General features: G+C 42.0%; 1 protein-coding gene across 1 annotated transcript; it reads right to left on the reverse strand.

Moving 5' to 3' along the window:
* Positions 1-1,524: 1,524 nt before the first annotated feature.
* SULT4A1 (sulfotransferase family 4A member 1) lies at positions 1,525-27,773 on the reverse strand. Its single transcript, XM_054282111.1, has 7 exons — positions 27,497-27,773; positions 11,357-11,487; positions 9,880-9,960; positions 9,649-9,775; positions 8,031-8,125; positions 6,483-6,621; positions 1,525-3,181 (listed from the first exon to the last, which is right to left on the reverse strand). The coding sequence occupies exons 1-7, from the start codon at positions 27,663-27,665 to the stop codon at positions 3,069-3,071; spliced, it is 855 nt and encodes a 284-aa protein (XP_054138086.1). The 5' UTR covers positions 27,666-27,773; the 3' UTR covers positions 1,525-3,068.
* Between the last annotated feature and the right edge of the window lie 173 nt (positions 27,774-27,946).

Genomic DNA, 27,946 nt, shown 5'->3' on the forward strand with positions numbered 1-27,946 from the left:
GATTCAAGCCTGAGAGCTGTAAGGCGGAGTTGTTCCAGTCTGCCTCTAGAATTTGCCATCACTCTCCCACCTTTAGAGGGGTGGTTTTTAAGCTGATAGACCAGAGATCAGTGGCATCAGTTTTCTTGATTTCCTTGCCACTTTCTGAAGCTAAACCAGCAGTTGGTACTGGAGTCTTGGCACTCAAGGTCTGAACCTCATTAAGCTGAAATTCGGGTTATGTTATATTCTTTTTAAATGCTCTTTTTTGCTGATTCTCTCTCCATTGCCAGAATGAAGCTGATTATTAGTTGCATTTCCATCCTGCATGACACACTATGACAGGTAGCAGAAAATACTCATCTGCACATGTTTTATGATTCAAAAACTAGAGGACACCAGTCTGCAGATCCTGCAGCAAAGAAATCAAATGGATTATGTAGTGAGATTATACATCATCATTTCTGTACTGTGCCCTTCCCACAGGTATGCTCACTGGGTTTGGGATTTTTTAATATTATTTGATTCAGATGATTTTCTGTTTAACCTTTTTATTTTTTGACTGAAGCAACAGACGCAGTTCCTTAATCCTCTCCTTAAACCTTTGCTGGTAGCTACTAAGTGGTGTTATTTATAGCCCAGGCAAGACTGGATGGTTTATTATAATGATGACTCAAGCCTATGCATCTGTATAATTATTGCCAGGACTACTGGTGCCATGTTGTGAGGCTTATAAAAAAGTGCTGAGAACCTTTACTGGTTGTTCCTCAGCTTTCTTGTCTTTCCTCTGTCCTGGCCAACTTCAAAGCAATAAACACTTGAACCTTCAGGACTCTGACAAATCTGGACAGGGCACAAACTTTGCAGCAGTTCCCTCAGCAGAAGCAGTTCACCAAAGTGGAATGCTGAGGGGAGAAAAAAAGAAACTCTCTTGGTTTTCTGGTATTTTTGTTCTTCTTTTGCACTGCTTTGGTAGCAATGAGGCATTCTCTCCACAGACAATTTGGGCCAAGAGGTGTCTGTGTTTGTGCAGAGTCTTGGTAACATTGGGCTGAGTCCTGAAAGTTCAAGGAAGCAGTTTACTGTCACTGGATTTTGATAGAAAAGCTCAAATGCTTTCAAGTACCAGAGATCCCAAGGCAGAATTTCAGCACAGGTGATGTGGCCTGGCAGCTGGTGACCCTCTGACTGGCAATGGCATGTGGATGGACCTGGCTGTTAGAAATGTGGTTGTGGGACATTCCTGGCTTTTGGGCATCAGCTGCAGCAAAGGAAAGCAGCTCTGAGAACCAGAGCAGGGTTCCCTGGCGCCTTCAGAAATGTTAGGTTGTATTGTTCATACATCCTCAGGATTAAGTGATTTAAGTAGATTTTTTGTGCTAATGAAATTTTCTTCTGACTATAATCTGCAGAAACTGTGGGGGAATTTTGTCTTTCTCTGTAGCAAGAGGAAATTCTCCTCCCATGTTCCTGCAGTTTGTTGTAGTTTGTCTGCAAAGACCACCTGGCCTGAGTGGGAGGTCTAGAAAATGAGCAGCCACAATGCACAGAACACATCTTTTATTCAGTAAGCAAGCAAGCACAGAAGTATAATGTGTAGTGCTTAATATTCATACAGTACTAAAAATATAAAAATAGAAATAAAATTTCACTGAAAGCATTTTCACTCACAAATATACAAGGAAAAGTGCTGTCAAGCCACATCATGCTACACCACTTGCCAGTGCTGAACTGACAGTTTCCCAACAGAACTGAAACACTAAAAACTAGTCCTTCCTCATAGTTTTTGGTGAGCCTGAACATTTGACTAGCAAAAAATGGGCCTCCTGCAGCTGAGAACCTAAAAAGCATAGATGTCATTTCATAATGGAACAATAAAATAATTTGGGAGAGTTCTGTAGTGATAGTAGCCTCCTTCAGGCTGTTTGTGTAGAGACCAAAAAAAGATAAGAGAAATAAACTTGAATCCTGATTATAATCCAGATCAGTCATGGCTAACAATTCCTGGAACGTATTGTGCATGGATATTTGTGCAATACTCCCACCTGCTGGCATATCCATCAACTCTCTTCCTCGGATGCTGCAGTTCCCTTTGCCTGCTTTACACTGGCACAGATCTCCCCCTTAGGCCTGGTGGAGTCCAGGAGAACAACCCATAAGCAGTGCTAAGTGCCCTCAACTTTTAGTGGAACTGGAGCTTTTTCAGCACCTTAACTTTTGGGGCTGCCCTTACAGGGAGAAATTCACACAGCAAAGTGACATGGGTTGGAGACTGATTTTTCAGGGAAGTCCCTGCACCAGATTCCTGGCTTTTAAGCCCCATTTCGAGGGAGTGACCTAGAGCTGAGGGCTTAAGAATCTTCTATCTGCTGTCCCTGGGCATGGAGCTGAACTGCCTCCATCAAGAAGTCAGCTCTGAGCTGTGTCCATAAAGGCATGGGTGGGATTTGGGATCAGGCTGACAATCACAGCTGTAAATCAGAACAAGCCCTGTCTCCCAGAGTGTGCCAGTGCACAGAACCTGCTCAAATCACACAGATAAGGGTGTGCAGAACCAAATGTGAACCCCACTTGGATTAGTTCCTATTTTGGAATGGGATTTATTTATACTTGGCTTTACCTGCTATAAAAATAAATGTGACAATTAACCCCTGAGATCATTCTAGCATACTGTTTTGGCCTGTTACTTGTTTCCCTCAGAAATAAATTTTTATTTGGTTTACGGATGTTCATTTCGGTTCTAGTGACGAGCTTTTATAAAACACATTAAATAATCAATGTGGGGCTGAAAAGGTGTACATTCTAGTTGCATATATTATACATACCTTATACCTATATAATACATTCCATAACAGCTGCATGTTCTAGTATTGTCTGAGAAGTTCTTGCATGTGGACAAAGGACTTAAATACTAGAAGATAAACAGCTGTTCAGGATCAAAGATAATTGCATCTGATATGGTTTACTTAGATTGTTTTTCTTTCTTTAAATCTTATTACACATAATAGCTACAGTAGTTTGTCCAGCAGGTAATAAATGAATGCATAAAGCACTTCTAGCTATATCTGGATATCATATGCATGCATTTTTTATAAATAAAAATCAAATGTGAGGTCACATTTTCCCATCTTCTGTTTATAAACTAAATCAAATTTCTCATTCATTGAAACAGTGAAGATGTCTTTCCATAGCCCAACTCGTCCTGAAACACAGAGAAAGAATACAGGTCAGAGAGTGGATGTAACAGGACACCAAATACCTACAGTCTAATTGTGCTGGGCACCAAGTATCAGCTGTGAGATTCTGATCAGTCGGGGCTTTCTCTGAAAGCTTAATGAGACCTAAAGCTGTTCATTGTCTCACCCAGTTACTCTGGCACTATGCTTGCAAAGCCTTCAAATAAAACACATCTTCAGCTGCACTAGCCTAGTGTCACACAGGAAGAATTCATATTTCTCTGAGACATTACTCTGGCCTTAATCAGACATGAACAGAGATTTTGGGTTGGGTGCTCACTTGAATGCGGATTTCTTCTTTCAGTGCAAGCTATGGCTGTTTAATAATTCCAACAGCTAAGAACACATTACAAAATCACCATGCCTCTGGCACCTACTGCTTAGAGAACTATCCAAAAGGCACAGAGAATGTGGGGTATAAAACTGACTATTGGAGTATAATATTTTCATTGCTAATTTCTATTATTTTGTGTCTAGAGATAAGTCCAACAGATGAATTTCCATTTCTCAACATGGAGATATTTGTTTGTTAAATACAAATTTCCATCTATGAAAGAGAACAAGTGCCATGTACTCAAGTTGAGCCACTGACACTTTAATTTTGAACAGGAGGAACAGCTTTTGGGGGATGCAATATGGACACTGAGCACCTTCCTCATATGAATTAACCTATGGAACCCAACCAGTGACATAACATAACCTGGTGACCCTGCTGAACCTACCAGCCAAAGGCAGGAGCCCCCCTAACAACTGTTTCAATGCAGCCCAAAATATATTTAACTCAAAGTCAGCCAGGGTTACTTGTGGCTGAATAAGCCCCATGGAATAACCAGACTGAGAAGACCAATTCTCTTCTCATTTATGCTGGAGATAAAGACAAAATCCAGACTTGTTCAACTGGAATAAATGAAAGGAGAATTGGGACTGTGCTACCAGAGTTTCCTCATAACAGCAAAAACAAAGCTACATGCAGGGAGCTTAATTATGTATTTGATGCATAAGAAGAATACCCATTTAATTCAATTATCATTGCTTTTATGCAGAAACTATATAACTGAGACCAAAGACAAAACTGTCTGAAACATCTACATATTACTTATTAATCTGATGGTATAGCATGTGTGGCAAGGGCCATTTTATGAAAGCAGGGCTTTTGTATAAATCCTGAAGGTATGAAAGGGTCCTGATTTCTTTTCAGGATCCAAACACCAGAATAACCTGACACCGAAAATGCCATTTATTGTTTTCAACAATTTTCTCACATATTTGTAAAAGAATAAATTAAGAAAACACAATCATAAATACCTGATACTAACTTAAATCTTGCTCCGGCAACTATAACAGCAAAAAGTACAGCACGAAACACAAAACCCTGTTTCAATAATGAAAATAAAGTATTTTCTTCCTCTGCTTGGCAAAAAAAAAATTCTTTAATTTCTGAGTCTCCCTAAAAACATATATGGACAAATGACAAGTTCTACAAATGACATACATACACAGTGGATTGTTTTTAATAATTCTTTTCTTTTTTTACCATATCAATTGATAGCTTGTCAAAAAGTCACCCACCTGGTTTATGATTTGAATCATGCAACTGCGTAAATTATGATGTGATAAGAGTCAAATACAAGTAACATATCTAATCATTGTTCTGCTTTCACAGCAGTTCAGGATTATCTTCAGAGTAAAGATCAATGTGCTAAAAGAAAAAAAATATGAAGAACTAAAATAAAGCAAAATAATAAAGTAAATGTAACTAATGACAAATTAAAATATTTGAAACAAATTACAATCAGCTGTCATGTCATTGCCACCATTCTTTGTCACAGAAACGAACAGAGAAAGAACAAAGCACTGCTAATGAAGCTACATTCTGGAGTAACAAAATATTGTAAAAGCCAAAGACAGCAAAGAAAAGAAATTCAAAATAAGGATATTTATACTAAAAAGCACACAGCGAACAAATGACGAAGCATCACATTAATTGCTGCAGCTCCCTTCCTTCTCTATTACAACATGAGGGCCTTTTCTGAAACATATGTAGACAGTAGAAATAAGAGGCTACATGTGGGCCAACAAGTAGAACACAACCCTACTGTTTGCAAAGCCTTGCATCCACATGAGCACCTTATCCAAGGACCTGGGGATGTCCCAACCAAATGTGTGATAATTGAATAAACAACCAGCTAACACAGAATTAGTAGTCAAGAGGAACTGGTAATATTTGGCATTTTCATCAGTGATTTGAAAATAAAAATAAAAATTTATAAAAATTGCAGCTGGTATAACTTGCAGATCACAGGAAGGCTGGCTGAAAGTGGTAGTATGGAAAGGGCTCCTATACACAGAAGAAGACCAAAGTATTCCTGTCATAACCCCTGAGTAAGGGACAATAACCTGCAAATTGCTTCCTCTGAGAAACTTTGTGGTGACGATAAACATGTACTTCATGTGTGATGCTCTACCATAAAATGCTACCACTGCTATGGGTGGAAAACAAGGGAAAGGTCCAAGTAGAAGTGGATTAAATTAGTGTATGAAGTGATTTTAGGTTAGGGTAAGGCATGTGCAGGGGTAACATAGGAACTGACCATCTTGACTTGGTTGCCTCATTTTTAAAAGTGATGTAGAGCAGCCCACAGAAAATAATCTGAGGGAGCCTAAGTTCACTCTTATGTTTTTCAAAGGCAACTGAAAGGACTTGATTTCTTATCAAAGGACAGATGTATTAACAGATCACATGGCACCTTCAGGTTCTTAGAGAAAGAATCTCACCAGAATAAACATCTGGAAGATAAGCACATTTTAAACAGCTGAGGTAAGAAATGAAAATAGGCTTATAAGGGACACTGTAGTTCCTTGTAATTTTATGCCTTCCAAATAAGAAATATCTGCTATTCTTGAAAATCCTGATCTAATTAAACCCTAGGGCTCAGGCCAGGACAAACTGTGTAAGATGGTGTGGGCTCTGGCATGCCAGAGGTCAGAAGGAGCAGAGCAGAGCTCTCAGCACAAGGAGCTGAATCCATCAAAGTGAGACAAACTTTCTGATGGAGTGGCTTGACATTACCCTGTTCATCTTGGATTCTTCCATCCTTTTCAGTCACTCTTACCTAACCTGATTTCAAAACAACCCAGCCCCCCAATTGCACCAACAATCAGCTCCCTCCCATCCTTTACATGGCAATATTTTGCCAACATCTAACACACCCTGGGGGTTACTGGCAACCTCTCCAAGAAGAGTTTTGCTGTGGGTTTTAAACATACCCCTGCCAACAGGAAGAGCCTCTGCATTACAGCACTGATCAATGAGTTGATGGCAGTGTTCCACCATGGATTCCAGCTGTGCTTTGTCATAAGAAACTCCTAAGAACCTCACCAGCTGCTCAACCATTGTCGCTAGGTCCTGCAAGAGACCATTTAAAACGCGGGTTATTTTAATTATATAATTAAAATCACATTTTTAATTAGTTTAAATATTGCAAAGTAAGTTATATCCTGGTGAGCATGAAAAATACAAGTGCAGAAGTTGCAGAAACACTACTGCATTGAAGTTTTGCCACCTTCCAATTTGCTGAAAAGAAACACATTCTGAACAATTAGAGTAAGACAGGCTGGCAGAAAGCATGGCCATGTAACCTTCAGATGTTGGAACAGGGAACAACTGAAAAGTAGTTGTGATGCTTCCCACTTCAGGGAACACCCCACCCTGATCCCTTTGGAATACCAGTGCATTTCAGAGGATTTAAAAGTTACTTTGATTTTGACCTTAGTCAAATAAATGACTAAAAATGTTAGGAGAGCCCTTCTTCCTTTGTCAGCTTCTGGGACTGCATTCATGTAGATGGGAAGGATCTGGGGAGGTGGCCTCTGAGAATAACCATTAATTTACATCTCTAGAGTTCCAGGGTTCCTCAGTATGAGTTGCAAGGACAAAATAGTAATTTTTATCAGGAAGCAGAAGGATGCTGTGATGCCACCATCTGGTGAGCACAGCTAGGAATCCATTAGTTATTCAAAACCATGGAATTGAAATGATTTTGACTAAACTTTATTTACTCTGATTGTATTACACCTTCTTTTAGAATCCCACTCCATCAGAAGGCTCATTAAAGCTGGAATTATAATTTACCCAGCTTTACTGAGTCTTGTCCTGATTTCTTCTTCTTACAGGTTTAGAAACAGGACCTGGGTTTTGCCTATGTTTGCATTAGTTGTCCAGTCAAATAAACATTCTGAAGTATTTTCATTAGCTGTCAAAAAGATATTACTGCAACAAGAAATACATAGTATTTCTACTAGATTTCTGATTTAAGTGGATTTCTTAGCCAGAATACTGTAAGGACTCAATAATTATATCTACCTTATGCTACATGATCATACCCTCATTGTCTTCAGATTTGTTTCACAGAAATCAGTAAGAACAACCAAATAATTCCAATAAATGTCCAATACAGAGGACAAAATAGTGATTATATTTTTTTCCCTCATTGATACGGCACATAGAGTAAGACATTTATTTTAAAAGAATGCCCAGGGCTGAGTGTAGCAAGTACTGAACAGTTTCACATCACTGCCTTCCCTGCAAGTAGTTCAGTGCCCATACATGCAGGCAGATTCCCCAGTAAATTAATATGGATATGAAAACGCCTGAAGTCCAAAGAAGCTACTGAATTTTTAAAGCCAGTGCTTTAAAAATGGTATCAGGCATTAGGGATCCCAAATATGGACATAAGAATGTAATTTTGTGCTTTATGTATTAAAAACTAGGATACTAAATGTTATAAAAACACCATTTTGCTACATCTAACCTACCTTATGCATATCTTCATACTTGAGAAAAAGTACATTGGCATCCATGTGGTGTTCCCAAAACTCTTGCACATGTTCAAACCAGGAACCATATCCTACTGCAAAAACATTATGATTGGCATGAAGAAAATGAACACTTTGGTTATTAAGCTGTTTTCAGAAAGAAAAAAAAAAAAAAAAAAGAAATAACTGGAGTGGTTCATAGCCCCAGGAGAGCATCTCGTTTTGACCCATGTAATGGGAGACCTAACCCTCCCCCCAGAACTTTTTTCCAGTTCTCTGATTAAGTCCACATTTGCACTGATTTCAGTCAATTTATGTGTCTCTACCAGAGGTTCAGCAACTGGTACTTGGTATTTACAACCTCAAGAATCTCTTTTGTTGCCAGTATTACAAGGCAACCCCTCAAGAAATGCATTCTACATTTTTCTCTGCTACCAGTGACTAAATTTCCTGTGCATTACAAACCTCCCATTTGTACAGTTATGGCCATGGAACATGTTGTGATGTTTTACTGGCTCTGGGAGGTCGTGATAAAGTCAGGTGGCTGCTACAAGATAAAGAGACAAATAACTCTTGGGATACTTACATGGAAAAGAGCACCCAACCTTTCTATCTTAGAAGACCTTCTAACATGTATTTATTATGTCTCTGGTCTTGAAGTTCCTGATCAGAAGCTACAGGCAAACATTGCATTCCCAGGGAATACAAATGGAATACTGAAGGTGGGCTGGAGTGGGAGGAGAGCATTAATCCTGCTCAAGCTTGCAGGATAAGGAGCAGCAAGGGGGTTTTTAGGCCTGTTAAATCACCTCCCATCGGTAGGCTTTACTTTTTTCTTCCCTTTGGTATTACACAGCTCCTTCAGCATCAGCTCCCCTAAATTCCAGGTTTGCTGGTCTGGATCTAGAGGAGATCCTGCTCTCAGAGCTCAAGGTACCTGGTGAATTCTATGTGTCACATTAAGGTATCAGAGGAGATATTGCAGAAAAACAAAAGGCAGCAGGATTTTTTTCTCTTCCTTAGCTAGAGTGTGGCAGTCCCTTGGTTATTATTCTCCTCACAGAGCTGCATTTTTCAGGCAGCAGCAGCCTGCTCATGAGTTCTCGCTCGAGCTCACTGGTGCAGCCTGAGATAAGGCCCATGCAAACTAGAGGATTTTGTGTTAATTTCCAAGGTATGAGCCTTGAATTTTTGGCTGAAATTTAAATATTAAAGGAATTACCAGGAAAATAACCTGAAACCTGAGGACCAGAAACACTCCTGAGAAATAGCTGATAATGAGGCATAACTGAAATCAAATGATGCTGGGAGGAGTATTCACCCCTTTTTAGGAGGTACCTGGCAGCCTGAAAACTGAATTTCAGAAGAGTACACCAGAGTTTTGCTCCGGTTTGCGTGGCAAAGTGCTGAACCCAGGGGGTCAAATACTGTAAGGCAAATATTTACAAAAAGCCCAGCTCATAGTTTGCATGGACAAATCTCAATCCCCGCAGAGCTATCCGTAGCAACCTCCTTGCTGTATATGCAAAACAAATGCACCTTTATCCAGTTCACTTCTGTACTTGCAGAAGGAATGCAGAGATGAAAATAAATGTGTGCAGAGAGAACAGCTCCTTACACTTGTCATTCATAAACCTTCTGCAGAACTCCTGAAACGTTCCTCTGTAGCTCATGGTCCTTAGGGAGCGGTGGAACTGGTAATAAGACACCACCAGGTCTTTGGGATTTCGAGCCATGTATATTACCTGTGATGGGGGGAAAATCATCTTGTTGAAAGCTTTTGCCTCATCCCAAAGCACTGACACAACTGCTGCCAGCAGAGTTAAGACAAACACGAGCTCATTTTCACCTTTGAGTTGCCGTTGTGCAGGTCCGAAGGCAAAAACCGATAGGGCAGGTGGCTTTTGATGAGGCGAGGGGACGTCAGCTCCTAAAATAAAGCAGGGAAAATTGTTTCCCATTGACCACTGCTCCAGGGAACATCCTGAGCTGGCCTGAGCTGGCACACTTGAGGCCCTCTACTACACTGACTTCCATTCACAAATTCACTTCCTAAAATTAACAGGAGTTTGCGATTCAAAATCAGGTCAGAGAATTACATCTGGTTCTTAAATATCAAAAGGTTGGATAATGTGTTGGGGGTTTTGTCATATTGGTGTTTTATCCCTTTTGTTTCAAAGCATGTCCATTTGCATGACCTTCTCAGAAAGAGAATATAACCGTTGAAGATTCTCAATATCAAACTCACTTTATTTCCAGTGATGCCTCCACTAAAAATCCTTGAAAAATACTAGAAGTTCTGAAAACATGACCCCTGACTTCTTCCAAATTATACCCTTGCATTTTATTTTATCCTCAGAATTAGGCCCAAATCTGAATGTGTGAACATCTTTCAAACAATATTTTTCTGTAATTTGATAGGAAATTATCTCATGACAGAAATCATGCTCTGCTATTAAAAATGGAATTAATCCATATTGAATCAAGCTGCTAGCACATGGCATAGATAAGAATGTGTAATCTCAAACTAAACCTCTTACTATTGCCACCACTTTGTTGCAGCAGGGTAGCACTGAAGCCTTGCTGGATTAGGCATCACAGATGAAAAAGAAGAGCAATCTCTGACCTCTAAATATTCTCAGCCTAAAGTAGGCTGAAGCATGCCGTTGTCATTGAGCACAAGCAGCTTAATTCTATCCCTGCCAGCCTCAGCTTGCTCAGTCCAAGCAGCACTGCAGCTGTTACAGGATGGCCCTGTATAGTTGTCCTAATAATTCCAAGATGTGCCTCTGTCAGAAGTGGCTGAAGCAAGGACAAGATGACACTTATGTACCATACAGCTAGACTTCAAGGGATTCTTGATACTGTGGAATTTCATGCAGGATATTCCAGACCCTTCAAACTACACCCTACAGTGTCTGTAGAGAGCCAGGATCTGTGGATCTAAAGACTGAGATATGTAAAGTCAGAGCAATGGAAATACAGATGCATGGATAGCTGCATTTTTAGTTACTCTTTCACAAATTCAGGGAAGGAATCAAATTTGCCTCATTTAGCCAGCTCCCGTTTACATAAGCAGGAGAGGCCTGGAACTTTGATTCCCACTGCCAAGATATTTAGGACATGGAGACACATTTGAAGTATTAAACAGAACACAATAAAGCTTATTAAAAGCAATTTAAAATGACCTATTAGCACTTTGCATCATTGCAACATTCTAAACAAGTCCAGCGAGGAGAAGGACACAGGGTGAAATGAAGTGATAAACATGGAACTGAGGAAAAAGACACTCAAATGCTGAAGACTTTCTTTGCAATAAATTGTACCTTGATGATGTCCAGACCGGGCTGAGGGTACTCTAGGACTGGAAGCTGCTCATCTATATTCATTAGTCCAATCTCATCTGGATCAGCTCCCTGACTCACTAGATACACCACTTCCTGCAGCAAGCCTGTGCCTGCAAAACCAAACAATGAGAGAGAACAGATTGTATTACAGTTCTTATCTAAACACAGCCATATGAAGGGAGACCTAAACAGAGAAATAATGGCAACTTTTGTCCTCCACAGTCTGCTGTGAGCTAAGTCTATTACTACTGTTTTATTGTAGTATGTCAGCTCTCTTGGTTTTTTAAATACATGTAGATCTTCCATGCAAAAGATCTGAGATTTTTTTTCTTCAGTAACAATTTAAATACACTTCTGTTTCCAAATCACTTAACCTGTGAATTGCAAAGCATTTAACAAAAGGTTTTACCTCTGTAAATGTTACTTTGGCAAAACACTACTATTTCCATTTTGGGAACTAAAAAATGAGGCGAACAGAGGTCATCCAAGTTCACAAAATGCATTAGTGGCTGTGCTGAGAGACCTTTATTCTAAATTGAAGGCAAGGTCCCAGTTATGCAATGAGAGTCTATTTATGCCTCCAGGTTATGGAGTGGATAAAACCCCAAATACATCCATACATCAGTCACAAGCTTTAGAAACCTCAATTATGCATCTCTCCCCACTCTGAGGACATTTACAAAGCACCCATTAGATATCATGGCCAGTGACTGCACTTTGGAAAATTAATAGGTGCTTCAATTAGGGCTTTGGACACAGAAGATATTCAAAATGACTTTATCTTCAGGCAGGTAGGGAACCCTCAAAACAGAGATATTTGACAGAGGGTTATGAAGAGAAAGGCTCTTGGTGAGATGGAGGAACAGAATGGGGAGAGATCACAATCAGCCAGGGGAGGGACCCCACAGTTCAGAAGATCCCAAGAGTGTGGGACACCCTGGAAACTGCAAAAGACAGACCCATTATTTAACCCATTATTAATTATTTACTGTGAGCAGTAAGGGAAATGAGACCAGGATTTATCCACTCTCTCGTGTTGCCTACAGGAACAAGTGATGGTTCCAGAACTGGTTACAAAGCCCAAGCCTGCTCCTGCATCCCAGCCTGTGGAATGGTGAACTGTAAACTCTGAGATCAACGACCATTTGAAAATAATTTGTGAGTTGCAAGTCACTTGTAACAGTCACTAGTTAATTCATGTTAACTAACAAGACAGTACACACAAATAGGCACCTTTGTACCAATCCTGTATGTTGTTCCAATTAAAAAAAAAATAAACCCAAAAAAACCAAAAAAAAACCCCAAAAACCACCACCAAAATACAAGACCTAAAACCCTAATAGAATTTTTTATCATATATTAAAAAATAAATGTCCGTTTATTTGAGACAGAAACAGTTAAGTGAGGCCAATGGTTGCAGTGAACACAGCCTGGATACAATGTGAAAGAAGACACACCTCCAAGAATCGTCTTGGATAGCAAGCACTTCAAGATTCCACTGTTCTCTTACTGATTGATGGGTAAATTAAAAAGGATTGGGACATGAAAAAAAAAAAAAAGACACTTTTATATTATCATCACCCACAGAGACAGTTGTCACACACTTAATACACACTTGCCCCCAAGGCTGTTCACTCTGCATTTTTAAGTTCAAGCATATATTTTATGCATTCAAATCAACATTCATACAGTACTTTAGTATCAGTCCTTGTGACTCTGAATGAGCACAACCCTTGTTCTCATTAAATATTTATTCTGACCGGAAACACCCTGGTTCTCCATAATTTATTTCAGTATTTCCTATTCCACCTGCAAAGAGAAATGCTATCACAGCAGCCCTATTTTCATGAAATGAAAAGAATTAACTCTGTGGGGATACACAATAAACTATTTTTTCATTGCTCAGCTGCTGTCTAGGCAGAAAGCTGCCATCTCTATTGTGCCTCTGAATACAGAAAGGCTGCAGGGTTGAGGGAGAACCACACTGAACCTTCGGGAGAGCAGCACCAGCTCCCCACAAAATCCACCAGAAAAGGAAAAAGTCAGGACAGGGAGCACAGCCCCCAGGGGAGCACCCCCTTACCTGGTTATGCCCAGAGACCTGTGACTGTGCACCAGACTTGGCTTGATTGCTGTCAAATCCATGGAGAACTGCAGAGGTGGGAAATTACATATTTCCCATCCAAAGTGGGGGTTTTGGAAGCTCAAAAGTCTCCATCTAAAAGTGTTTCCACCAAAACTGGTGACACGTTCAAAGAGAAATGCTGGGACTATCCAGTAGGCTGGAATTTCTCCTCCCTACACCTGCAGCAGGATCATTCATCTCAGTTTCCCTCAGCCATGATCTCTGTTCTAGTTTTCTCTTTTGTTAGTCACTATATGTTTTCCCTGATTTTTTTTTAGCCTGATTTTTTTCCCACATTAGCACTCAAGTTACTATGCTTCAGAATTTCAGGGTCTTAATGCAAATGAAAACTAGGAAATTAACTTTTGAGGGAACAGTGATTTTTTTTTTAACTTGTCACCCTTAATCAATTATTTACCACACACGCAAATTCCAAAAGCTCCAGGTAAAAAATTTATCATTGACATGGTTTCCTGTTTAAAAGAACAAATTAAAATATCACATGCCTAATTTTTTAGAAAAAAATCTAAAAGCTTTTATAAGTATAATTAGATAGATATGACCTCCTCACATCTCTGCTAGGACCAAAACCCACTCAAATTATATGTATCAGAGCTAAATGTTCTTTTCCTTTAGGAAGGATGACTTAACCTAGCAACAGGCAGTCCAAATTCCAGACCTGGCTGCTAGGGAAACATCTTCAACCCTGGGAACACCATCTGGCTGAAAAGCCAAATAAGGTGGGATACTGTACCTATCCAAAAAATGAAGAGCCTAGACCTGGGGTAGCAGAATTTATTAAAATGCCATAGTGTGATGGGATCTGAGTCTTCTGCTGCATACCCACCTGTATGTAACATCTACAGAAATTTGCCATTTGACCCAGCTGACTTAGTGATCTCTGTGGAGATTTGCAAGAACCATCATTTTATGGATGGAAAGTAGAGTAAAATTCTGAAATTGAGAATATCAAAGGAGATTATGTGAATAATGCCAATAATCCCAGTCTAACACAAAGCCTGGCCAGATTCAAATGTCACAGAGACTTTCTGACAAAAAGGAAAATAATGATACCAGTTGGACAGAAGAAAAAGGTGAGGCAAGGAGAGGAGAGGAGAGGAGAGGAGAGGAGAGGAGAGGAGCGGAGAGGAAAAGAAAAGAAAAGAAAAGAAAAGAAAAGAAAAGAAAAGAAAAGAAAAGAAAAGAAAAGAAAAGAAAAGAAAAGAAAAGAAAAGAAAAGAAAAGGAAAAAGAAAAGGAAAAAAGAAAAAAAAAGAAAAAGAAAAAGAAAAAGAAAAAGAAAAAGAAAAAGAAAAAGAAAAAGAAAAAGAAAAAGAAAAAGAAAAGCGTGCCCCTACATTTCTGGCCCTGCCAAGGCAATGGATGTTGTGCATCTCCAGTATCTTCACTGCTTCCTCCCTGTGCTGCTGAACACCTGCACATGTACATGCACACCTCACTTGGGATGGTACAGAAGGATAAACACAATAGGATAATCACTGAAAAACAGGATTAACTGCCAGCCTTTGGACATGAGGCACCGAATGCCACATTAATAAGTTCCCAGCAATTCCACCCTTTCTTCTTCCATCTGCAACATTTCATTCAGGAGGAAGACTGCTCACCCTGCTACCTCTAAGGTCATATTGCCAAAACAGACATGGAATTCATGAACACTTATCCAATTCCAGCTAAAATGGAGGCAGTCTGCATCTGAGGAACTTCAGTGCAAAGTACCTGAGAAATGCTCTTCCTGACAAGCTCCTCTGCTGTGTCAATAAAACGCCTCAGAAGAACAGAGTGTTCCAATTTATCACACAATATCTGGAAAGAGAGGGGGTGGGAAACAGCTGTGAGAAGCTACTACCTGCCAGAATCTGCAGGTGCCTTTAGGAGACCTTTTAAAATTATCCGTGAGCCTGTATTTCTATACCCTGCATAACAGGAGTCTGCTGGTGGGGATGCACTGTGCTTTCCTGGGCTACTTAATGATGCACAGGAACCAGGACTCATTACAAATCCCACCACACCCCAGCAGTCTCTGTGACTGGGAACTCTTCCTTGGTGCCCTTTCCATGGCCAGTGCCTCAGCAGAACGAGCAGAGTCAGACCAGGGCCACTCTGCCTCTGCTCCTCGGGAGCTGCTGCAGCAGCAGCCATGCAGCACAGGGAGACAGACACGGCTCGGAAACACCACAGCTGCTCCTCCTGCCTTCTGTGTGTTACGTGTCTTCAATGTCAAATTTAGTCATTGTGTTCTCTAGTGCAGATGTTCTCTGGCTTCTCGCAACTCTTTCTGGCCACTGGCAGTCCTATGAAGTCACCAGGTATCACAGATGTCAAAGTCAAGTGGCAGATATAAAACCATAAGATTTCCAGTGAAATTTCACTTCTCTAGGTGGTTCCTAAGGTAGTTTATTTCAGTTTCTCCTCTCTTATCAGCTAAGACAGGACAAAGCTACAGCCTAAGGATGCAAGGGCCTTGGTATATTCCCTTTACTCGCTCCTTGTATGGAATCACATGGAAAATTAAAATAAAGAAATACTAATGCTAGTAATCTTACAACCCCAATTATCTGTACTTTGTTTGATCTGCCAGAGCTTGACCAGATTTTGGCTAATCCAGTGCAGCAGATCCATTATGACTCATAACTTTTTTATAGCATTGGTAGATGCAAGAGCTCATTAAAAGTGAGGGCTGCCAAAGCTGCCAGACTGGTCTGTAAGTGCTGTACAGCAGAGCCTCACACTGTTGTTCTAATTGCCTGCAAGCTCATTCCTCCTTGGCCAGTTGCAGTGTAAATCTTCAGGTCAGTATGTCAGATTCATTCTCACCCTACAATACTGGAGGGAAAATTAGATTTTCCATTAGAAGAAAAAAAAAACATTTCCAAAACATTAAAGTATCTCCTCTTGAGGTCTATATGCTGAAGTTCTCCTACAAATTTGAATTCCACCTGGCTTACGAATAGAGGTTTTCATTAATGACTAGCATTTTAAAAATAAAAATAATGTATATACCTTGATACCATATTTTCCAATGCTTCTGTTTTTCTAAATGAGACTGGGGATTCAGAATAAAAACTGAAATTGTGATGTTATATTGCCACACTATTTCTTTTGACTGACCAATGAAATATTTATCAGAGGGCCCAATTTTGAGAAAGGACTGATTGCTCATCCTTTAAGACTAATGCCCCTCTAATATGGCCTAAATGCCGCATAGTCAATAGGTAACTGTCAAGGGACTCTAAGGGACACAACAAGCCTGAATTCAGACCTTCTGAAAGTAAAGGGGACAATTTAAGTAAGACTGGATTTAAAAGAAGTGTTAAACACACAACTTCCAGCAGCATTCAGTAAGCACAGTATTAGATTTTTAGACTTCATAATCCATTTATTTTTCTTCTTGCAGCTACCAGCTTTTGAACCAAAACCAACGGGCTAAATTCTGCAGACATGGGTCCATTAATTCTGAGTTGTGTTTTGAGTATGTTTTGCCAGAGGCTATAAACAGCACACTATGAAACCCCATTCTGTTTAGGAGGAAAACCTACTTTCTGTTTGCTAAAAATGCTGTCACCAAACTGTTTATACACATATATTATGCACAGAATTATTGCTATTATGTCCAATACAGTATCCTAAAGCACTGCTTTAATGAACTGGTTACAAAGCAGAGCTATTTTTGGCTAATGCATTAGTACTATTTTTTTTTAAGTGGCCTGAGTCGTGATTCTCCCTTACATTAGCACACTAACTACTCAACAGAGGACGGGATGAGAAGTGCACATCAACCACAGAGCGTCTGGGCCCTGGCACTGACAGCTGGGGCAGCCTCACCCACACAGCCAGGCAGGCGGCCACTGCTGCCCACACCAAACACCAGCCTGGAGCAAAACACCTCCTTTGGAGCATGCTGGGTCCTGAAACTGGAGCAATACTAGTAAATAAAACACACCAGGACCTGTTCTCTGGGAGATCTGTGGAACAGCCAAACCCACACCCACAGAGATTGATTCCCTGAAGGAGAGACTCATCTGGCTCTTGCTGGCAGAGGTCTTCTGCTGAGGACAGCTGGGGCAAAAAGCCTTTATTTTCTATCCTTGTTAATAATCCACAACATCCTCACATATTCTGCAGTAAGTAGCATCCTAACAGCTCTAAGAACTGTGAGTCAGGTCTACAGAGCTACTGTTAAAAACATCAACAGGCCAAACAAAAATTTGCCTTCATTTTGCCTTCTGACTGAAGAGTCCTGATTTGTGTCTTCAAGTTTGTCCCTACATCCATGATTTCATCATATCCAGGTGTCCTGGATTTTGTCACAGGTCCTTCACAGAGAGCTGCTACTGGCTGGTTACAGACATCTCTTGGTATCAGATATTCAAAGGGAAAATGGTATTACTCTTCTATTGAAGCTTTAGCTGGGCTGTCCGTATCTGTGGATGCTCACCCTGTCTTGCACCCGGTGTCAACACTAATGGAGTAACTTCACACAAACTGCTCCAATCCACTTAAAATTAGATCTGCCAAATCTACTTTTGGCATCAACTCATGTAGCAAATTTTGTGTGGGACAAATCGGAATGCATCCACCCAAAACACTCTGCACATTGCTGTTCTACCAGGAATGATGGACAGCAGGCCAAGGGCACTAACAACCCTGCACTAGCACAGGCACCTTTAAAAGCAGACCCTTAGAAGCCCATATCCTTGGGTTAATTTTTCTTCCAGTTTCTACTCACCAACCAAACATGCTCTTAGGGTAAAAGAGAGCACAACATCCATAAGGCTAGACCAAAAAAAACGTAACATACTACATGCAGGAACATAGAAATAGCCAATAAGACTGCTTGCTCTGACAGAATGACATTTCTTTTTCCCCTTTCCACATCTATTCAAGGCTGACCAGGTCTAAAGCCAACCCAGGACAATAAGCTGTTAGCTCAGCTGTAGCCTGCCCTCTTGTATTCTCTGGCAGTTCCATTCTCCCATCTTTTTAGAACCCATATCAAGAAACATGCCTCCATTGCATAATACATTACCCCAGCAGGAGCTCACAATCTCCAGCTGAAAGTCCTCCCACTGTGCCTAATTTCCCTTTGTTTTCACACACTGTACCAAGGACAACTATGCAGGAAAGAACTTTGCTGTGATGACAAGTCATTGGGTTTTAAAATCACACTCAAGGACTTCATTGCATTGAAAAGAGCTGCATAGTTACCCCTAGCTCCATTGATTTCTGGGACAGCTCTATTACTGTGTTCTCTCGTACAGTCATATTATGGTCTGTGAGTGAATACAGAGCTTCACAGCGAGCTCTGCTGACTAAGGTAGGATGAGAAATCAGGGAACAACAGGGCACCTCTATTAGGCACTTGTGTTGAGGTAGATCTCATACCCTTGGCTGTGAACATACTCCTCTCCCCACATAATAATGTCAGAAGATGTCTGTCATTACTCAAAAGGCAATTCTCTGCCTCAGCTTCAAACCCTTTCAGAAAAATTGTTAGGCAAGACCTGCCTACACAAAATGTGCATTTGCACATATTAGGTGGTCATGTTTCAAGAATGCAGCACAGCAATAATATAAACTGAAACAGCTGCAGGTACAGGTTATACATTAAAAAAACCACAACCTGTCCAGTCAGCTATTGCTTGTCTAAGGTCAAGGAGTAAAGCATTTTGTCCCACACAGAATCCCACTCGAGTTATAGCTGCACTAAGCAAAACCATTCTTCTCAAGGTATCTATGTTCCCCCTCACTGAGCTGGACTGCAGTTTTAAGCCAGCCACAACCCTTTCCATTGCTGCTCTTCAGAATCAGAAATGGAAAGAGATCTTTTTGGGAGTATAAAAGGGGATCAGCCAACCAATATCACCATGGGTTTGATGCCTAAAGATTTTAGCTTTTTTATACATTTTTCATATATCCATAGCTTTGTCGACTGATAAATACATGGTTATATCCTGGTATTTTTCCTACCCTTTCTCTTAGATTTTAGAGTAATAAGGTAATCTTCTAAAACATTCCTGAAAGACTGATTTTCAATAAGGGACCCTTCAAGGACATTTTGTTTTTCAACCATACAACAAGAAATGGGGCAAAGAAGCCCCTGAACCAATTCTAATGGGACAGAACCTGGGGGAAAACTACCTAACCAACTGCTCTTCTAATTGGACAGTATTTGTTAGATATCATAATTTGTGAAACTTACAAAAATTGTGGAAATCTGACACAGGGTGTGCCCATAACCATGGGGAAACCTGTAAGCTTCCAATAAAGACCTGCTTTTTTATTTTATCATTTTAATACTGTTACAAGGGTTTTCCCTTTCAGGCAACAGATTTACAGTGCTGCAGCAAAATGGTTGAAGAGAAGACACTTTTTCTGACAGAAAGCTCTGGTGATCCCATATAAGCAGTGACATTGATCATTACTAATGTGCATTTCAGCTCTGCATGCAGAGAGCAATCCAGCCTCAGCAATGCCTGTTCTGTGCTACTTTGGCAATCCTGACCAGCAGTAAACAGGCTTTGGACTGCATGGTTCAGCTGTGTTTCTCATGGCCTTGCATCAACAGGTGGCCAAGGGGCCAATGGCACCTGGGCTGTGCCAGCCCTGGTGTGGCAGCAGGGCCAGGGCAGTGACTGTCCCCTGGGCTGGCACTGCTGGGGCCGCACCTCAGATCCTGGGGCACTTCTGGGAACCTCAGGACAAGAAATGGACATGGAGGGGCTGGAGCGTGTCCAGAGAAGCGAACAGAGCTGGGGAAGGGGCTGGAGCAGCAGGAGGGGCTGAGGGAGCTGGGGGGGCTCAGCCTGGAGAAAAGAAGGCTCGGGGGGGCCCCTCTGGCTCTGCACAACTCCCTGACAGGAAAAAAAATATATATGGTAGGTGACATCTGTTTGCCCATGAGAACTGTTTACCATTATACATGAAAAATGAGAAGAAACACATCCAGTGGAAAACACAGACAAAAAGATAACATTATTTATCCCTGGTCACAGAATCTGCAGCCAAGAAGTCACATTGCATGCCCAGTGTCCCAATGCTTGTATCACTTCTAAAGCAGCATTTTTGAGACAAAACAGGGTCATTCCTTCCCCTCAGCATGAGGTGTTTGAGAGGTTCTGTGTGTACAGTTCATGCCTCCACTGCACCCAACAAGAAAAAAATCTTCATTTAATTAGACTGCATAATAAGAATTTAAAAATTAAGCCCTTTGCTTCCTTTCATTAATATCTTTACTGTGACAAATGAACATTAACATGAAATGAGAATGACTGGCAGGTGGGTCTGGCTGATCTACATAATTTCCTAATTCTTTAGTTTTTGAGGTCATTATCATTTAATACAATCAAAAATTATTTCACATGTTAAGAATACACTTTTTACCCAAGGTAAAACCTTTTTTCTTTTTTTTTTCCCTATGCCTGTTTACAAAAAAAAAAAAAAAAAAAAAAGAAAAAAAAAAAGTTGAGTTTTGCACTACTTAACAGCAGGGAAGCAATTATGCAGCATTTGCAAAAGACCCAGCAAAACCTATTAAATAACTGGAGAATTCTTTGTCTTCTGAACCATTTGTTCTGCCTCTAGTAACATCTCTTCACTGGTTTGATAAAAGGATCATGAGAGAAACACTGCTATCTGGATAATAAAAGGAGTTTCCCTTGACCACAGATGTTTTTTTCTGCTTTTATTTCAAGTTTGAGACATACAAGCATCTATCCAATTCTACTCACATTGAAATCAAGTCAGATGCATCAGTGGCAAACTAAACATTGTCCTCAATTACTTATTTTTTTATAGTTTTATTTATAATTTCTTTACCTAGCAGCATTTAAGAGTGAGCCAATACCTGAAGGTATTTTGAGCTATATATAAATAAAAATTTCAGAAGGACTTTCAAAGCACAGGAACCCAGGGGCTCTAACCCCCAGAAATATTAATCTACCAGAGTCACTTTCTGCACATGAATGGAGTGAGTCTAGGCTGTGGAGTGTTTACTCTTCTCAGTGGTGGAAGGAACACAATTTCAGTCATCAAGAACTTGAAATCAGATTCAAATATAGATCCTGTCCATCAGTCCCTAACGAGACAGCTCACAAAGCATATCTCTATCACACAATGCAGTTTGCTCTTCCCTTCCTGTTTGAAAAAGAATTCCATTCATTCTAGCCAGCTGGTATGGGAATTGATGCACATTCATCTGTCATTAAAACAGAACAATATCTGAGCTTTATACACTGCTTAAAGAAACCAAATAACTGTGATATTACTGTCAAAGAGAAAAAGTTCCATGCTCTATTCTGGTTTTAAAGGTATCAACTCGCTCATCCAGATTCATGAAACTAACAGAGGTTTCTCATCATTCCATGTCACAGAGCATAATATTGCTTCAAAAACCAGAGGTGAAAGAAAAAAAAATCCCAAAGGTATTTTGTGTAAAAAATTGATTTTTAAGCCACCCTCATGATTTCTCAAGGCATGCCTCTGGGCCAGTAACATTTGCATTAATTCTCTAAATGAAAATGGTTTAAGCCCAAGGCAACAAAAGTCTGCAGAGGCTATAGCACTATAAATCCAGCACTGCAGAATCTGGCTCTTTTGCAACTGCAAAGCTGTTTTTTAAAATAATGCCAACAAAACTGCTGGGAGATGTTCCATATGAGAACACTTGAAATTAAGGCAAGTCAATTAATTTCACACATGTGGATGCTCGTGTCCCCTGAGGAGCCTTTGCTACAAAGGCCACTCAGACCTGCCATTAGGAGGGAAACCTCTGCAATCCACCCAGCTGCCACACGTCCCTCTGACAGCTCCCAGCCGAGCCTCCCACAGCTCAGGAACATCCTTGGGCAACCCTTCAGCCCGATTCTCCTCTCAGTTGTGACTGTGCAAATCAGGACTGACTGTCAGCAGTGTTTGACCTGTGCCCATCTGGGTATCTGCAGCCACGGGAACTTAGTCAAGCAGCAATACTCTGTATATTGAATAATAAGACCGTTACTGTGAAATACATTAATATCAATCTCACCTGGAAATATAACCTCATTTCCAGGAGATTTTTACAGTCTGTGGAAAACATGAAAAGTAGGATTGAACAAGATAAACAAAGCAAGATTTTGGCATACTTACTTGGTACATTTTCTTTGTGATGTATTTCTTTATTCAAGATTTTGCCAATTTGTTTTATAACATGGTCCCACAGACAGCTAAGGCTCATTGGAAGGGGAGGAAACAAGAGGCCAAACATAAAAAATTCTTAAACTAACTTCATATCCAAAGAAAAAGCATGTATGTCTACATCTCAAATGGTTCAAGCCTCTTAAGTGCTTTAAGCGCAGCAACTTTTGCCTTAAGTACAGCAACTTTTGAGTGCTGAGTCTAATCAAACAATATTTTCGATGTTGATGAGCTGAAGTCTATAATTTTTACTGAGGAATCAGACAAAGAGGAAGACTGCTGATTATATTGTGGCCACTGTATCCCACAGTTTAACAGTTGTCCCTGCCATAGCTGTAATGGTCAATGCATCAAATGACTCTTTCCCCATAACAGAAGAAAATCTCAGGGCACACAGAGTCCCCGCATGGGAAGAACATAACAGGGACTATGGGATGAGGGAAATGGGCCATGGAAGAATGCAGAGAGACTGTAAGGGAGAGGAAGGACAGAGCTCCTCCATGAGCCAGGGAAGGGACTGGCACATCCTGGTGACCCAGCAAGAGGGAGTGTTGGATTCAGGAGTGCCAGAAACAGGAGAATAAAGGAGGTGTGCACACAGTGGGAGAGGCACACAGAACAGGAGGAGAACAGAGAACATCCCTGTGCATACAATGCACTGCCCCAGGCATGACCTGTACACACAGAACCTCTCAAACAAATTACAAAATGGACAACTCAAACTGACTTTCCCTGGTTCATTTCACGTAACACCAGAGGTGAGTGTGAAAGAATTCCAAAGAGGAGAACTCAGTAAATACACACACGTGAAAGCTGTCCTTGGAATGATCCACAAAATCACTGCTGGCACTTCATTAAGGCAAAGGTCTAGAGCCATCATATTCCCTAGCAGCCAAAGGGTAGTTACATAAATCCAGTGCTACAAGGGAAATTGAGAATCTATAGAAAGACACCCCCAGACAGGTAAGGCCATAGGCAACATTTGCTCTTTTCACCTGTTGTCTGGCACCAAATGCAAGTTCTCATGAACTGGCTGGACTTGAAGCTGATATTTGCTCCATAGTTGACATTTTTCCACACAGAACTCCAAAAACTTATTTGGCAAAATAATCGCCATGGGAGAGAGAGCTTCATTATTAATGTAAACAGCTCACTTTCTCAAATTACCAGTTTTGCAAAAGGCATGAACTTGTGGGTTTTGACCCAAGAAGACCAAGTACCCATCCATTTAGAGCACACACAAGATGGTATGAAGGGAGCTGCTGTGCACCACTTCTGAGCAAGGACATGGACAGATCACGTCCAGCCAGGGGGACGCTGTAAAGCACAATAAAACACTGAGTGAACCTGAACCAAACACTACACTTTAGGGACTGATTTAATTCCACTGAAATCACTGATGTTAGCAAACAGCTAACCTGGCTCTCAGCATGGTGACTCAGGGAACACCATGGAAAAGTTTGCTTCTCCATAAATTCTGTAGCTTAAGCTCACAGATGAGAATTTTAATTTTTAAGTAGGGCACAGGAAATCCACAGGACGCGAGGGTTCAGCTCAAGTTGTGGCAGAGGCACAGTGCTCCCTACAAACAGTGCCTCTGTATGTTATCTGTGGTGTGAGCTCCAGTTATTTCACACTATAGAGAACAGCATTCTGGTTTACATTTCTCCTGCAAATCTGTGTGTCCCACTCAGCCCGCCCACTCTAGACAACAAAGTTATATGGAAGATTAAACTTTTGACTTCATTTCTTCAGTAGCACACCTGATTTTAAATTATGCATCACGATAAAAAAGGTTTTCTATAATTACAGTACTCCCACAGGCACAAACACAGACACACATTGATATACCTGAGTCTCTGGGTTTTAGGCATAAAGTTTCTCATAGTCCAGAAGCTCCCAAAAGCTGTTACCATTGATTGGGCACAGGTGTTAAGAATAATTAAAGATATAAGAGATATCATTATTCAGCCATCCCTCAGTGGAAATCACATTAAAGCAGAGTCACTTTCCATTAGGCTTATTACATTACTGCCAGTAAGGCCACTGGTACATTTGATTTTCTGCCATTATTGGAACAGCTTCTTCCTGGGTCACTCCCAATTTACCAATAACTGCGACTATTTCCAAGCACCGCCTCCATTTCACATGTTTGGAGCTGCGTTGTCTATTCCTGCAGTGTACAGTGGCTTCCAAATGGCTTCCAGACCACTTCACCAGTCCCTGGGACAGCTGAAGCAGTCCGGGCCACTTGTGGATTTTCTTTGCCAAATAAGCCACCATATGGTCAATAGCTACTGCTGGAGCCTTCTGCTTGCAGCCACAGGCTCTGGCCTCACACATCCAGCAAACAGACTTTTTTGGGCCTTTTCCATAGTTTGAGCAGATGGAGAGCTGCTGCTACACTGAACAAAGCTGATTTCCTTAGGAACAAGAAAAAAGTTTTCTGTTGGACCTATTTGACATTGGTGCATTTTTCTTTTTTGAACTATTATTGTTCAAACACAATTTATTCACAGAAACTAGATAAGTGGTTTCAGCCATGTTCCATCTCTAAATGTTACCAGAACAAGTGGAAGAGAGGCAGCAAGATGAAGCTGGAGTTTAGGTAATGGGCTTCTGGATTTAATTTCTGGCTTTGCTGTAGACTTTCTGCATGACCTTGGCTAAATCAGTGGGAACCACCCTAGGGAAGCCCAGTTTCTGCTGCTATGCCTGTTCCTAGCCAGCAGCCCCTCTGAAGCCCTAAATAAGCTGTAAGCCACAAAGGAGCAGCTGACAAAACAAACTTCCAAGGGTCTTGGTAGACTCTGGGCTACAAGAATGTGGAGCTTGAAGATGCTATTATTGTCCAGAGCCTATTCCCTCAACAAGGACATCAGATTACTCATCACCCAAGCATTCTCTTTCCTGGCAAATAAAATCCTATTTTGATCTCAAGGCTCCTCCAGCTCATCCACACAATACTGCACCTTCATTTTTGATGCCCCATATCTCACCCATCTCCTCCTCCCAGTGACTGCCAGTAAATCCTCTTGCAGCATGTCCATTTTCTGAGTGGGCAGTTCCCTGTTACTGGGGTCCCAAAAGATCAAATATTATGTTGCTATATGCAAAAACCAGCAAATTAAATATGATTATGCAAGCTGGCTTTCCACAGCCAACTGTCTAGCCATCAAAACTAAGCTACTGCCAGCTATTAATGATATTGTGGCTGGCTGAGATTGGCTGAAGATATTTAACAAGATGCCACTATGAAATTGGGGTGCAAATCTAACACAGGAACACTGTAGCCTCAGATTCTCAAAACTGAAATCTTAAACCACAAAGAATTTAACAGGGTTAGTGCTGCATGTACCATATAAGTCTTGAAGAAGACAATTTAAAAGAACAATTTAAAAGTAGCTGTCTATTCGTAATCCTAGCATTTTGAGGGCCATCCATCTTCACATTTTTCCTTATCTAATGGATTATCTATAAAGGTCTTGCCAGTCTTTAAGAGCATAGTTAGCAATGAAATATAAAAAAATGTAAAGACAAGTGTTTGAAACTGCTTGAGAAATTATAAAAGCATAATAGATGCTACTTTGTAGAAATGTGCATGCTTGAAGCTGCACACCAGGAAATTGAAAAGCATTAGCCATTCACACAACAAACAATGAAGTAAGTGAGAAACCTACAATACTAAAACATTGTTTTACAAGGGCATTTACAGAGCTGACATCTGTTATCTCCAGTGGACTTCGGATTTCCTAGAAAGAGATCATCTCATTGTCAGGAAAAAAGTCACTCGAGAATGCACTCACAAAAGAGTTTATCTGATTTTATCAGGTGGGGTACAAAGCTCCCATATTGTCTGTCTCCTTGCAGGCAGCACTACATCCATGGTAATTCTCTTTAAATATTTTTGCTTGGAAACGGAGAGGATAAAAAAATCAAGACTACAGCATTACAAGCAGACACCCAAACGGTGTGCAACAGCCAGAGGAAGCATTTACTGGACAAAACATTCACTTGTACTGTGACCAGGGGGCCTTTCTGGTGATTCAGACAGTGCAGCAAGAACGTACTTGGCGCACACGCTCTCCCAGAAGGATCAGGGAGCGCAGCACGGAGGGAAGGCTGTGGAGCAGACAGCGAACCTGTGCACCACGCAGATATTTGCAGTGATGCCATGGCCCTTCCCCGTTCGACATCTTTGCTGAGCGGGATTTCCTCCGCCGGGAGCGGCACCGCCACCCTCCAGCGGTTCGGGAGCAGCCCGGCGGGGTCCCGGGGCAGCGCCGGGCCCCGTGTGCCCACCGCCCGTGAGCCCCCACAGGGCCCCGACCCCCTCCGTGCCCGGGACGGGCTCTCAACTCTGCAGAGCTGCGGGGGCTGCCGGGCGCAGAGCGCCACGCCTGCCACAGGGCACCATCCCCGGACAGCGGACACCGTCCCCGGATCCGGGACAGAGTCTCTGCATCCAGGACACCATCCCCGGATACAGGGTACCATCCTGGCACTGCACCATCCCCGGATACAGGGTACTATCCCCGGATACAGGGTACCATCCCCGGATACAGGGCACTGCACCATCCCCGGCCCCAGGGCTCCATCCCCGGCCCCAGGACTCCATCCCCGGACACAGGGTACCATCCTTGGATACAGGGCACCGTCCCCGGGCTCAGGCCTCGCCCCCACATCCCGCGAGGGCGGCCGGGGCACCTCCAGCCCCCGCTCCCGGCCCGGCCAGCGGGGAGCGGAGGAGGAGGAGGAGCCGCCCCGGCAGCCGCGGCAGCCCCGGCCCGCCCGCCCGCCTACCTGATTTGGGATAGGTGACGATCCAGACGTCGCTGTCCCTCACCGGGAAATTGGCGATCTCCTCCATCTTCCCGCGGCAGAAGGGCGGCAGCCGCACCCCATTGTACTCGAAGTACTTGCTCTCGAACTCGCAGGGCGTGCTGGGGGTCTCGGCCTCGCTCTCCGCCATCCTCTTCCCTGCGGGCCGCGGGGGAGGCCGAGGGGCGCGGGCCGCGGGCGCTCCGGCGGCAGGGAGGGAGGGAGGGAGGGATGGAGGTGGGGAGGGAGGAAGGGAAGAGGAGGGGAGGGAAGGGGCGGGCGAGCGGCGGGCGCGGCAGCCCCGGCCCCGGCACAGCCCCGCGCACGGCGGGCGGCGGCTCCGCGCACGGTGATGTCATTGCGGGGCAGCCGCAGCCGCGGCTGGGCCGGCAGGGGAGGGATGGATATGGATGGATGGATGGATGGATGGAT

The sequence above is a fragment of the Melozone crissalis genome, unplaced genomic scaffold (genome assembly GCF_028551555.1).
Source record: "Melozone crissalis strain CALT ecotype California unplaced genomic scaffold, PUWL_Pcris_2 ptg000033l_1, whole genome shotgun sequence".
In the NCBI taxonomy this organism is placed as follows: Eukaryota; Metazoa; Chordata; class Aves; order Passeriformes; family Passerellidae; genus Melozone; species Melozone crissalis.